Source organism: Mastigoproctus giganteus, chromosome 9, assembly GCF_048544385.1.
Source record: "Mastigoproctus giganteus isolate SK-2022 chromosome 9, ASM4854438v1, whole genome shotgun sequence".
NCBI classification, from domain to species: Eukaryota; Metazoa; Arthropoda; class Arachnida; order Uropygi; family Thelyphonidae; genus Mastigoproctus; species Mastigoproctus giganteus.
The window spans coordinates 200,529,108-200,543,433 of NC_143583.1; the positions used below are offsets into that span (position 1 = coordinate 200,529,108).

The following is a 14,326-nucleotide window of genomic DNA, read 5'->3' on the forward strand; positions in this document are numbered from 1 at the left end:
AATGGAGAACATGATGTTGTTCTCAAGGGACACAATTGTTTTTGCTAAGGATCAGTTCCATTCAGTCTTTTCCTTCGCCTAAAGATCTTATCTGCGAATTCCGCCAAGGCAAGGTAATTTTCTTTACTGTCAAGAAATCTAGGTAAGTCATTCTCCTCGTATATATTTGTAAGTCCCTTCTATAATCTAAGTAAAAGTTACATTCACAAATTAAATGCTGCACTGTTTCAGGCTCTCCGCAGTTCCACAGTGGAGAAGCAGCAAGGCCAAAAGTATGTAATTTAAAATTCAGACTTCCATGGCCTGAAATCAAGAACGTTAAATTTAAGCCTGGATTAAACCAAGGTCTATTTGATTTACTTAATTCTCTCACCCTAGGCATGAATTTATTAGTTATTCTACCCTTAGTATCATTAGACCATTCCTCCTGCCAATCTACAAGGAACTGATTCCGAATTCTCTGCACATCTTTCTTAACTGGTAACTCTAGATAAAGTGTATAGTGGTCAATAACAGCAAGTAGACCCTTACGCCTATAATACTATAAGTAGTTAAATATTATTTCGAACTGAATGGGCAGTTTGCCTGTTAGTACCTGGAGAGCTGATGTCGAAATTGTACGACTTGCCATTGATGTCGCTAATAAAGAGAACCGTTGAGCTTGCAAAAATACTTTTTTACAAGGCATTTACAAATACTAGTGCCCCATGCAACTGTTGCATAGAAAACTATAGGTAATCTGAGATCAGCTAACTACAGCCTCGAAGAAGATTTAAGAAATTCCTCCAGTTACCAACGGGAATCGAAGCCAGACCTCTTCAAAAGAATTAAAAGTGGCAAAATCACTTACTATCATAGCAGCAGCAGTATTAGGGGTGAGCATGAAATTCATACGGCTTGATTATTCTTTCATGACATGCATGTTTTTGTGTGTGAGGGTCTTTGAGTTATGTAGGTGACAGATACTCAACGTTAGTGAGTATCCTCCGTGACAATACTTTTATTTACATCAAGTAGGAGTATACACTTCCCACCAAGACGGTAGGATATTCCAGGAGGTAAGCACGCCGGACACATAAGTATTTGGGAGAGCAAGCTAGCCCTGCTGTTGTTTTTATGTACATCAGCAATTTAGGCAATATTGCGCCGTATATAATATAGCTGCAAATTTTGTGTCCTTTAGTTGATTTGCTGTTTGTTGGACGAAAATCTCGAGTTTCTGGGAGAAAAAACAGTGTTACTGAAGCCGACTAACTCAGCCTCGTTGTGAAAAGCCCATAAAATTTCTCGTATCATTGATAGGATTCGAACTCGAGTCTTTTCCAACCGGTGTGGGGAGGATGGAGATAATACCAACTGTCCTACCCACGAAGACAAGAAAGCCCTCTATTAACAGTAAGAGCTATTTTACAATAATAACCTGATAATAATATTTTGCAATGACAATGAATGCAATAGCGCAATTGTGAGTTTGCCACATGTTTGGAGAGGTCTGAGTTCGAGTTTGTCTTATACCCACATCCGCACATCCCCACACTGGGTGGAAAAGACCTGAGTTCGAGTCCTGTCGATGACGTGAGGAATTTTAATGGTCCTTTTTCACAACGTGGCTGAGTTAGTCGGTCTCAGGCGAGAGTGGCATGGTTTTTCTCCTGAAATTCGGAGTTTTTCGTCCAGCAAACAAAATAAATCGACCACAGAACGCACGCAATTTACAGACAGTATAGGAGAACAAATACAGAGAAACAGATTTAAAAACAGAACTAGAAACACTGCCAACGGACTAGGGATCGATTTCATGGGATTCGGTGATCTCCTGACTCGTCTACAAGAGTTCAGTCCCGTATTTCTTCTAGCCAACCAAAACTTAATTATCAACCCTTCACTGGCTTCAACTAAATGTTGTAAATTCAACTCAGCATTTCAGTACCTGGTTTCTCAATTGGTCCCTTCAACTCACTAGATGGCTTGTGAAGCTATACACTTTTTTAACTTAACTTTTTGTAACATTTTTCAATATACTCCATAAACGTTTAACATGATTCAACTTGACCCGAAAACAAAACAAAATAATAAATAAATTGCTGTCACCCGGTTTCCTTATTTTACACTAAAAGCAAGATAAGAAACTTCACAAAATAACTGCAATGTTTCTTGCAGGATGCAGAGGCTGACGAAGTGTATCAGCGTGTCCTGGATTCCCTATCTCGTCCCTCATCTCTGGTGAGTTTCATTTGTTTCTGCAAATAGATAACACATATATGGCATTACAATTTATAGAGTAGAAACAAAAATGCATGTGTTTCTGTTATATAAGTTTTTTATAACATTATATAATGTTATAATAATATAATACTGTATTACTGTTCCTCAAATGTTTAACATGTTTAAACTTGTCTCAAAACAGAATAATAAATTGTACATAATTACTATAACGCACTTGCTTGTCTATTCGTGCTTGATTTCTGAGTCAAACTTTTCTTTTTTTCAGGAGGTTTGCCGTCGCTTGAGTTGCATGCACTGGAACAACAACATCCAAAACCCTCCTCCTTTAAGGTTTTCTAACATCGACGTGGAAGGAAAAGGTCCACAAATCGTCAGTACTGGAAAAGAAAATGGTTCCAGCAAGAGAAGGTCCAATGTATTTAGCTGGATGGCTGGTTCAATGGTAAGTTCCTGGTGTTCATCCAAGGTTCTCTTACTTCCATCTCATTCTTATGGACCGAATGCTATTTAAATTAACGAGTAATATGCTCGTCTGTGGTCCCTTAAGATTTTACATCTTCCTATCTATTCATCACTTCTGTCTGTTTCCTCACTTTGTCAATTATGTGTTGTTCTAATGCTTTATTTTCCTCTTAGATCTGCTAAACACTCAAATTTCTGTTTTTTTTTATTCCACTACTTCCGTCCTCTCAATTATTTTCTGTTGTATTTCTGTTAAAAGGTTTTTTAATCATACTCAGCCCTTATCAGTCGATTGTCTGCATATATTCCATCTCTCTTTATAGATCCATTATTTCCTAGATACATGTCATTCCAAACCTACTCTTATTTATTATTTCCTTTTTTTCATTAATTGGCAACCAATTAATGGCAATCATTGATTGGTTGCCATTGCCATTCCCCAAAGCTCTCTCTCTCTATGTAATGAACCGATTCACGCTAAAGAACTCCGGGAATTTCTGTCTTTTAAATTGAATCCATTTATGATAATAAATGGAAAAGAATCATACTGATCTCTGATGCTTAGCCCAGCTCTAATTCTAACAACAGAAAACCAACCTTTAAACCTTTTTTGACATCGCTTGAATTACCTCTACATCCTCTTCCTTTAGTTACTTGACTCTGAATGTTGGCAGTACATTCTGTTCTTCCCAGTGAACTATTAGTAAGTACTTATGGAGGAGCTTTCCTGTAAGTACAGTTGTATAGACTCAGTGTCGTTATTAATGTTCAATTATAAGAAGGGCAGGTGATAGCGAGCATACGGAAGCCGTTTCTGCCAGAACCTGCGCATTTCGAGTATTTCAGAAGGGAACGGCATAGAGAGATCGGTGGTGTACGGGTACACGGCGTTAAGGTCATATAATCAGCAATTATCTTCTAGTAAAACCTGTTTTGGCAAGCATAGCGACGGGCACATGGCTGTGAAGTGCAACTAATGGATCTAGAGGAGTTCTGCCATCTTACCAAACGGGCAATATTTTCGTAGTACAACGCTGACCCTTCCATGCTTATTTAGGTGATGGCGTAAATCGGTTGTATTAATAGAAGTGAGCAGAAAGGTTTGAAGATATGCGACATTTTCCTTGGTCCCAGTTCCTGGACTTGAATCAGTTCAGAATCTGTTCAAGCCAGGGATCATTTTGGAAATGTTCGCAGAGCTGCCACCAATATCAGAATTACGACCATTTTTCTATAATATTTTGTTAGAATAGTGTATTTCAGTAGATTTTAACTACCAGCCTATATGTTGAATACCCAGTCCCATAATAAGCCACCATTTCAGATTCCTTTAGTAGCAATTCAATCTTCTTGTTGTATATTTATAGTCATTTACATTTCTGACGCATATTTAAAATTGTGTGTGTAATAAATGGAGAACAGATTAAAATGATGGAATTGTAATTGCATTAAATGCTTATTTAAAAAATCCAAAATAATCAAGAAACAGGTAACAATTTTTTTCTATAAATTTAATTAAAAATGGATTAACAAAATCTAAAAATGCCTCTTACATTTTATTAGTATGTCAGTATCGGCAGGAAGGTAAATAGATTGAGTTAGTCGTGCTGATTCTGAGAGATTCGCTAAATTTAAAAATTTCTTATTGCAATCCAAAGTCTGAAATTCAGTAGGATTCTGATTTTTTAAAAAAAATATTCGAAACGATGTGTTTGAGGGAAATAAAACAATCATGAGTTGGTGCTTCTGTAGAAAACACTTGCTTTTTTGTAGGTGTTTTCTACAGGAGCACCAAATGATGACTGTTGAGGAAGGTGGAGACACAGATACATTTAAACCACATTGAAATACTGAGGATATCAAGATGGTTTTGTAACGGTATCTCCATTCTTTTATCAGACACAGGGAATAATTCCTGTGTCCATTTTTTGTTGGCCATCGTTGTTGTTGTTGGCCATCGACATTTTCTTCCTTTAGAGAAAAAATTAAAAACTAAAAGATTGTGTGAATACACACGGAACTTTACGAATATTATTGGATCAATTCCGTTGTTTCCAATAGGTGGTTCATTTCAAACTTTTCAAAACTTTCCTGATAATAAACTTCTATTAGGAGAGCAGTGACGTTTGCCAAATTTAATTTATTTTCATCCCATTTCAGAGAAATAATTGCTATGAGAAACTGGAGGAAGAGCTAACTGTCGATGTCAGAAGGTCAGCGAGATTCCCACAAATCAGAAGACTTCGCTGGCTCTTTCCTAGTTTCCCAGTAAGGTATTATGATGAGCAGTAACAAAAACGGTGAGTATTTTGTGAAATAATGCACTACTCACTTTTGGCAGTTTATTTCCAGATTATCCTGGAATCTGCCCCATACACCGTTCAAAAGTAACAGAGCTTTTCCGGAAAAAAGAAAAAAAAACTTAATACAGTACGCGTAATTTGCACAGTAGCTTCAAGCATGTCAGCTTGCATGAATTTTTTTTTATCAGATGTATTGTAATTCTTTTACATAGAGGAATTACCTTTTGTAGGGAATTTCTTACGGTATTTGTATTATTAGCCACACGCACCGTTGATGGAACAACCAAGTATTTTTTTATTTTATTTTATTTATTTATTTCTGTTTAAAATAGACACACGGGCTCCAGTCCAGGACAACAAGTTGCGAGAAGGGCAAATATGTGAAAACCACTTTTATGTTAACAAACGTAGACCAGTTTCAAAGTCACAAATGAATTTTCATTGCATCTGCATCCAGGCTATTAAATATGTCTGAGGTGTGTAGAAGCATCTTGTTTATGTACCTGTAGTTTGCTTCTGATATCCGATCTTTCTGAAGTCAGTCTTGCGTTTGTATTAAAGGATACGATTATAGAATTCGATGGATATGAGAAAGAGGTTGCAAAAGAATTTTCCAAACCTTCAGGGTTAATTATGAGGGTAATCGTTGCATTTAGGGGTAATCCCTCCCCCTCTTGGAGTGTAAAAGGGTACCAACATCTCATCAATAATACGTTGGTGCTGGGGATCAGATGGGTAACAAAGACCAGCGAGCTAAATCTGAGTGGCGGAAAAGGTCACAGAATCTGGATCAAAGATGCATCTTTGGCCAATAAGAATCTTGAAGTATAATAAGAGAGAAAGACAACGGAAACTCTATATTTTGGAGGCACGGGAAAGTTACCGATAAGTTGTTCGCTTTCCTCGCGTTGTCCTTTGCGGTAAATGAATCACAACACTGCTTTGTAAAGAAAAAATCTTGACCAACTTGATAAATAATTAATGGTCACATGGGAGATGAATGCAAGAAACATTTTTTGGAGAAGCATGCCACACTGTTCCGTATGAGAGTTTGCTTTACAAGTTGGAGTGCATTGGGACTGCATGCAAGATCTTGAAGTGTATTGAAGGAGATAAGGTACGTTAAAAATGGACCACTCTTCAAAGTGAGCCAAGGTTATAAGCGAGACCTCAGGGCGAGCCAAGGTTATAATCTCGAGATTCAGTGGTTTAGCCACTCTTATTTATGGTATAGACAAAAGTTTTTAGATGATATAATGGCGGGTGGATGGTTAACAATACATATCAGACAGCTTTTTCGGAATAATTTGGATATGTTACGATGGTCGCAGAAATTACGTTAAGTTTTAATGCTGCCAATGTAAGATCCTTCATTTGGGAAATATCAACCCGAGAATAACTTCTATACTAGGTGGAGTAGAGCTTAAGGGTGTTAGTGAAGAGAGAGACTTTGATGTTTTGACATTGTTAGACATGAAGATTAACATCCAGTGTAAATAGACTGCCAAGAAGGTGCACAATGTCTTATGAATAATTTACCGCATTTGGAATATTTGCTTTGGTTTGGAGGAAAGACTTTCTTTATGAGAGCTTTTTAACATATTTCCGTTAATAAGTTCTCACCTGTCCGTATCCTCCAGTAGTTTGTCTAACTCTTTGAATTTATTCAGACTACTCACCTCCACAGCAAGTAGTAAACGGATTAAATGGAAATATAAACGGACACAAAACTTTGCTGAAAATATCGAACTCTAGATGTGACAGTGTCCGCGTGTCTCTAGCTTACTTTTGCTTGGATTTATTCAAATCAATTTTTATTAATAAAAATAGTTCGGTCCTCTGGATTTTTCCACAGAGAATGTTACTGCTTCAATACCAATCTCTTCCTTAAGTGGTGTAAAGGGAACACGGATTTTAGTTTGTTTAAAAGTTATGAAAAAGGGGTGAGGGGTATTTGTGGAGAATGCTATTCTGGCTTTCCAGGCCACTATCTATAACTTTCAGCTGGTAGGATATTCTGGAAAATTTACTCTAGGAGGAATATCTCAATAAGAACTTTTAAAAGAAAAAAATGTAATCTAAAAAAAGGACTTCCTAATTGTGGTGAATCTGCAAAGACTTTGAAGGATAAACTTCGCTAATTACAGACACTTAACACGAAGTTAAGTCCAAATGATAAGCTAATTTACTGAAACTTTAATTTAAATTACAGAGGAATTTACAAATATCTGTATAATATTGTCTGAAATTGCCACTGTTTCCAATTCACTTTGGAATTCATTTTCAAGACTGACATTTGGAAACTCGATCTGATCAACGACAAATCTCTAATAGAACTGACAAAACTAGGAATTATACTATACTTTCTTGAAACAATTTTTTGAATAAGTGTAGCAAAATTCTAGTTTCTTTAAGCCCAGCCTGAAAAATGAATTCGAAATTTCGGCTATTTTGGACAGATTTATTTCTTTTTTTATCATCCAGAACTGTTGCTATGGTAAATAAGTGCAGGCTTTGTTTGGAGATTACTCCTAAGAATATTTTAATTGTAAAAAAGATTATAATCTCCCGAATAGTTGAGGACAACCGACTCAGGTGAGAGGCTGCTGGGAATGGAGACAAGTTCAGTCTATGCCCATTTAAGTAACCAAAATTCCGTGGACTTTTTTTTTCTTCTTCCTCACATTCGTGAGAGCGGTAGAGGCCCATATTTCACCGCCGTAGAAGGTTGCTGGATAGACGATGGCACTAATAAAGTCCGTAAAAATAACCCAAGAATCCATGTGGTGAGCCCGTTTTGAATGACTTTACCACCAATGAGGATTCGAAGGTTAGTTGGATCCGGTTTTAAAGAGTAAACAATATGTGCCAACCTATCTGGATATATGAAGGAGGAGGACGGGTAGTTTTCAAGGTGAACAAACTGAAAAGCTGAAAGTTGCCAGGCAGGAAGATTAGTACTCAATGAAGGTGAGCGAGCACCTTGACATCATCGGCGTATAATATAATATCACGCCGCCCGTGGGTAGTTGAGGATGACTACAGTCATGAATAACAGATCAGAAGGCCCAACCTTGTGGGACCCCGCATTAATTGTTCTGATTATTGTCTGGTTCAAACTTGAAGGAAAAACAGTTCTCTCACGGTACGAATTCAAAAATCACTGATGGTCACCACGAACAGAGAAGCGATGCTCAAGGAGAACCACAAGCGATTGGACAGCATCACAACCACTAGATTGTCGATGTATGTAATGGCTTTTTTTTTGCTTTCACTTCGAATACTTCGAGAATAGTAGCTGTGGTTGACACAAGTTTATTGTTTTGGATCTTCCTTTGATGGCGTAGTATTTGTGATATCGGGTCTTGACTTATTGAAAAACAGGCCTTGAGCTTCGGGTTGCATATCACAAAACTTTCTAGCGACGACCGACAGACTAACTTAAAATAAATTTATTAAAATAAATAATATCTACATAAAATACTAAAATGTTGTGATGGTGGTGTCTTGACTTATGCTAGATTTCAGGTCTTATCTTTTGAGAGTGTGCTGATTATAACACTTCGAACTATATTCTCAAAAACCGGCACCAGTTCAAGAAAAAAAGTTTCTTATTTGAACAAATAGTGTGGATCTACTATTGGGTTTTATGGTAGCTGTGCATTGGGAAATACCTTTGATTAATTTTATCGGAATAAGCACGTGATATTTTACTCCACTTAACCGAGTAGTCTGCTCTACATTGAAGATGGACTTGAAGATATAAGTATTCAAGTCCACCTTCATACTTTCAGCTGCATAGTTGAACTCATACTATGAGCCTGCAGAAACCTAGGAGGGTCACATGCGAATACTTCATTTTTTTATATTTGTGAATATTGAAATCTCAGCAAGCACATTGCATGGATGCTTAATATTCATTTATTAAAAAATTATTTAATATTTATTTTCGATATAAATAGGAATACGAAATGACACTACTTAATCAAGAAAAAAGCATTAAGGTTAATGAACCTGGCAGTGTTAATCGCAAACATAGTGAGAACATACATCGCACTTCTTTTGGGTTTTCTTATCTCAGCGACAATCGAGCTGAAGATTTGAATTTGAGTCTTTGTCTCTATCATCATCAGAAAATTCAGCATCTTCATAGAAATTAGCTGCAAGTTTTTTTGAGCTCGACCTCGCTGTTTTCTGTTTTTCCTTTGCCTCTTTTCACAACATGTGTGATCTCATCCTAATGAATAACGATATGGCGTCAGTTCTCCATCAAACAATTGCAGAAGGGATAATAAAAATAATTTAAGATGGTCATAAACGTGAGCAGACTGGTGAATATTATTGTTCGGTAAACAAGCTTAGGTAAGCAATAAAAACACGTTTCGCTTGTTTCGCAGAATTTATAATCCAATACCTGCTTTACCACAAGGTCAGATTTTACCTCGGCTGCATTCTCTCTTTTTTCCTAAATAAACGAAATAGAAATGACACATCTAAATGGGAAAAATTTAGAAAACAGTGCCAATCTACGATAAACCAAAATGTTTGACGGGGGGGATCAGTTGTAACCCCACTTAAACAAAAGTAAACATTTGTTTACTTTTGTTTAAGTATGCTCTGTTTCAGCTAATTTGAAAGGTCATCTGAGATTAAGATCAGTAATCTCTGCTATCCAGGACAATTCTACAACGTCATTCTCTAGGACTAAGGCTGTTAGCTTCACTTCATGGTTTGAAACATTTCATGTTGTTACATAAGAGATCATTTGTATAGAATTGCCACAGCGTGATAAACATGGACTTGTCCAAGGTGACAATGAAGGATGCGACCACGAGGATCACGTGTAAACCAAGAAAAGCAACCCAATCATAAAGCCATCTAATCGAAACTGTATTGTTGGGCCCATGCAGTCTGATAAGTATGGTTCTCTTAGCATCGAGAACCCACACTCGACCACATGAAACATTCCTTAGGCCCTCTTTTCATTGGTCATATGTACCTTCTCGACCCTAAGTTTTCTTTGCCGATATCAGTCAATCATCTTATAGTATTATTTAACGATTCGTTAATAATCAAACTCCATGAGTAGTGGAAAACTATGTCAATCAAATAGAACTTAATATTAGACGCTTTGGCACACATTTCCCTAATCTGGCAATAAGTTCAGGAGCACAGGTTTAAAGAACAAGTGGAGGAATACCATTAAGAGCTGGAACTTTAACCATTTCATTGAATGGAAATCATTTATGTAATTAATAATCTTAAATATTAAAAAAAAAAAAACAGAGATTGCGCAAAATCACCTCGTAATTTATTTTATTTGTACTTGTTATCAAATAACAGAGGCAATATTAAAGAAAAATATAACTTTTTTGGTAATTACGTATTGGTAGGTGACCAAGTTTTCAAAAACCAAAACCAGTACGCTTTTAAATTTTAGGTAACCTAATCTTCTTTTACAAACAAACAGGTAATTCATACTACGTAATAATATTTGTGACTCGTTCAAATTAATACTGTTTATTGACAGAGCAAATTGGGAGACTAACAAATAGTTTTTTCTATTTCCAGCCAGTGCACCCACCTCAGCCAAGCGATCCAGAACTCGACGTACAAATGAGGCGACCCCCTCCTTCTAATGGGCAGCTTATTCGCACTAGTAACATCTTGCGTGAATCTCTGCAAGCAAGTGACAGTAATCCATTTTCGTTATGGCCACGTGACCAACAACTGAATTCTAACGCATCTTCCTTCGCAATCCAGTCCAGACCTTCAGTTCGTCCAGTGTCCGCAATGATGGCCCAACAGCAACCAATTCGAAGATCCCGATTTTTACCAACAGTTAACATCATTAGAGAAACGAACTGTTAGTTGTGGTGTCAAGTAATTGCACGTGCATAATGTCATGTAAATTATTGCGTTCAGCGTTATTTTTATTGAATTCTTATTAAACATTTTGGTTAGAGAATTAGAGCAAACATCTAGCATAATCCGAATCCATCATGATGTGAATTACGTTTATTTATGACCAATTAAAGCCATGTTTATTCAAATAACCCGTAATTTGTGATCCCTAAATGTCGAAATAACCATCAACCTACTGATTCAGCTGTCTGTGAATAGGAGATTATTTGTCATTTGAAAGTTAAGATTTGAATCACACAACAGTTTAACAAGATGTTTTTTACAACCGGAAAAGCATACCTTCAGTTTCCACCTGATTTTTTTCTGGCACGTAATTACAACCTTTTCATAAATATCCTATAACTTCAAATTTAACAACAAAACATAACTCCCCCCCCATCCAGGACCTGTACTAATGGGGACGGGTAGTCACGCACGCACCCGGATTTCCTAGTGGAAACTTTCATATCTTTTCCTCCATAAAACATTTAAGCTGTTCTAAATCTGTAGATTTTCAAATTCCCAAACTATTAATTAAACACGAGAAGGCGGAAATTTCCTTCTATCCCCCTTCTCTTCCTTTCGCCTACTTAAACACCCCCCCTCGTTTTTTAAATACTGCAACGTGCCTGGGCCATTTAAATACGTCCATCGACACGTGTTCGCTTTTCCCCTTTGAAGATGGTATAAGCGAAAAGCTCTCATCAAGCTTTATTTCCCTTTATACCTCCAGTTGTTCGCCATGCATGGATTAAAGGTCAAAGCATTCTTTTGTACTGTTACAAGGTTCAGCTATCGAAGGGTTTGAAACATACTTTAGGTAGGTCTTTCAATACAAATTCCATCTATTCTAATTATACCGTACTTGGATGCAGTCATTATGGGTTCCCTTTCCTGAAGAACTGGAAAAAACCTCAGGTAAGAGATTCCTGACTTGGAATATCTACAATTATAATATTTCTATTTATAAAAATGTGCTTGAGATATTAGATTAATTTAAAATGAGGACACAGATCCTGGACAACAGAAAATCACAATGAGGTAGCATTTTTCCGGTTTTGTGGATATTAGCTGGTCTAGATTCCATAAGTTGTGTATCCAACATGTTGGAGGTAAACAGTAATAGAGAAACAAATCGTCATTACAAATTCCATTTCTCCAAAGACCACTTTAGCCGTTCGCTGCACCATTACAAACGGACTTATTAGTTCTGCTCAAATACCAGAAACTTATGGAATGTAGTGCAACTGTGTAGACCCATTCGTCGGCCGATTTGGCCTCAGTTATTTTACAGCGTTATCTTTTGATAAATGGAAGCTTTTGATCCAAAGTATGGAGAACTTCTGCTTGTCAGCTGGGTTTTTTTAGTTGATAGCTCCTTGATACTGTTAGCTGCATTTTGTCTTCTAGTTGGTGACTGGAAGGTTGCTTTCATGCAGGCAGACAATCATGCCTGCAGAGAACTTTCTGGTATCTGCTTTACCCATAACAAAGCATTAATCAGACAATTTCATTGTCTGATTCCTCTAATATTTTGATAGTCAGTATATAAATATAATGCACCGCTTATTTATTTTAAAATATCGCATGGAATTGTTTCTTTTATATAAAATATAGAACTGTTTATTTAGTAGAAAACAGGTCGTTACCTTACCGTACCATCACTAAATTTATATCTCAGGAATACATCAAGAGAAAGAGCCAATTTAAAAAGAGGCGCGTAAATCGCGTGTTATCTTCCTTTAGCGTGCAGGGGTTGTTGACTTTATGTACTCCAGTAGCCCATATCTGTCATTTTGAGATATAAAGCATATGTCCTTACGATCATCTCGGTTAATCTCGACTGACACTGTTTCCGTTGATTATGGTCTCTGAGATGGTTATCTCAACAAATTACTGGTACTTCACGATCAAATGGCTTCTTGAATATTGTTAACGATGGGTAAGATTGCCATAAATAGTTGCAGCGAAAGAGCCTCATAATTTACATCCGTGGAAGAATACGTTTCCTTGCAATCTACGAGACAAGTGCCATTTTAAATAGTCGTCCTCTGGCCGTTCACAAATCATTCCACTCCAGCCACCTTTAAAGAAATATTCTCCCTGCACTGCATGGAAAATGCGAGTTTCTTATGCAATAAAGATTTAATTAATCTTAACTTGCATTTTCAGTTATTACTTATTATTACAGTTTTATCAGTATCATGGTTACGATGGATGATACAGATCAAAGAAGCCCCGTTCTCGAAGTTTACTTTCATGATTTTTTACGGATGTCTATTGGAAGAGAAAAAAAATTACTAGTAATTAAAAGGGAAAAAAAATCGTTATTTGAAAACCAACATCCAATGATATCATATTTTAAAGCAGCAGATCAGACCAATATGATCCCTTCTGCAGAAAGTTGAGTTTTAGAAAATGGATGGTACCAGGCTAGTGACCACCCCTTTTCCTTCAGGTGACAACAAATGGAGTCTATCCACCTTGACATTACTTATGTAAATGGAGGTCATTAAGTAACCGGGATTTACTTCATGTTTCTCAAGCTCTCCACTAACAGCGAAAAATCTCTCAGGAATAGAGCTGGCTCCATTGAAATCCACTTCTGCTAGAGAGCCAACATCTCCAGAGCAAAAGGCCTTACGCGCCCACCTTTACCGTTATACAATATCATATACTTGGAAATCGGCCATCACCCAACTTATCCTAACCGAACAAATAGAAATCAGTTACGTGTAGGTTTGTGTTCCATCTACCAGACCACATTTGTTGAGGCTACAAACTCACTTTCTCATATCTTTTATTTATTTCGTATTGAAGAATCTTTGTTAAAGTAATTTTTTTTATAAATATAATCCATTTTTAAGTTGTAAAAAGCAGTGATCAGTACCCATAATGCTTAATTCAGAAATTGGCGATGTCTAAATGACTTTATTATTAAGTAGCTCTTTGCAATCCAACTACTTCGCATTTGTTTTGCCCTTGTGAGAACCTTAAGGACATGGGAATTATTTGATGAATCTTACCTGATCATTCTACTGGAAACGGAATTAAAATGAGGTTTTCTCGCACTCTGACTTTGGAATAATCATTTGGTGTTTTGAAACAGAACTCGAAATACATTTTCTATTGATAACAACTTTTCTCTGAATTGGAGATGATTTTCAGTTGCGACTACTGACTTAAATCAGCACCATAAAGAGACATTGGATTTAGAAGATTATGCTCGTTTCCATTCGAAGTCTAGGAATCCTTTTTACACCCTTTTTTGTGTTGGTAGCCAAGTCTTGAGCCCCCCCCCCCATAGCATGGGATTGTGGCAGCTCCTGGTACTGCACTGTCTCCAGTGGACGTTAAGCTACTGACACCCATAACACTTGCGCTACTTCCTATGGGTGCTGGATATAGTTCATTTAGGACAGTACGTGTAT

The 14,326-nt window shown here is 36.9% G+C and overlaps 2 protein-coding genes across 3 annotated transcripts in view; both read left to right on the forward strand.

Moving 5' to 3' along the window:
• Positions 1–11,014, forward strand: part of LOC150081021 (uncharacterized) — a 49,180-nt gene extending 38,166 nt beyond the window's left edge. The window contains exons 17-20 of one of the 2 annotated variants that reach the window (XM_090382177.1): positions 2,161–2,223; positions 2,492–2,668; positions 4,849–4,988; positions 10,563–10,680. In XM_090382177.1, coding sequence (XP_090238303.1) covers positions 2,161–2,223; positions 2,492–2,668; positions 4,849–4,980 — 372 coding nt within the window. In that variant the 3' untranslated portion in view covers positions 4,981–4,988; positions 10,563–10,680. Of the gene's footprint in view, positions 1–2,160; positions 2,224–2,491; positions 2,669–4,848; positions 4,989–10,562 lie in introns of both variants that reach the window. The other variant, XM_090382175.1, reaches the window with a different exon arrangement.
• A 584-nt stretch (positions 11,015–11,598) lies between these two features.
• Positions 11,599–14,326, forward strand: part of LOC150081022 (KH domain-containing, RNA-binding, signal transduction-associated protein 2-like) — a 112,540-nt gene continuing 109,812 nt past the window's right edge. The window contains exon 1 of the mRNA XM_090381066.1: positions 11,599–11,813. Within this exon, the coding sequence (XP_090237192.1) occupies positions 11,765–11,813 (49 nt within the window). The 5' untranslated portion in view covers positions 11,599–11,764. The remainder of the gene's footprint in view (positions 11,814–14,326) is intronic.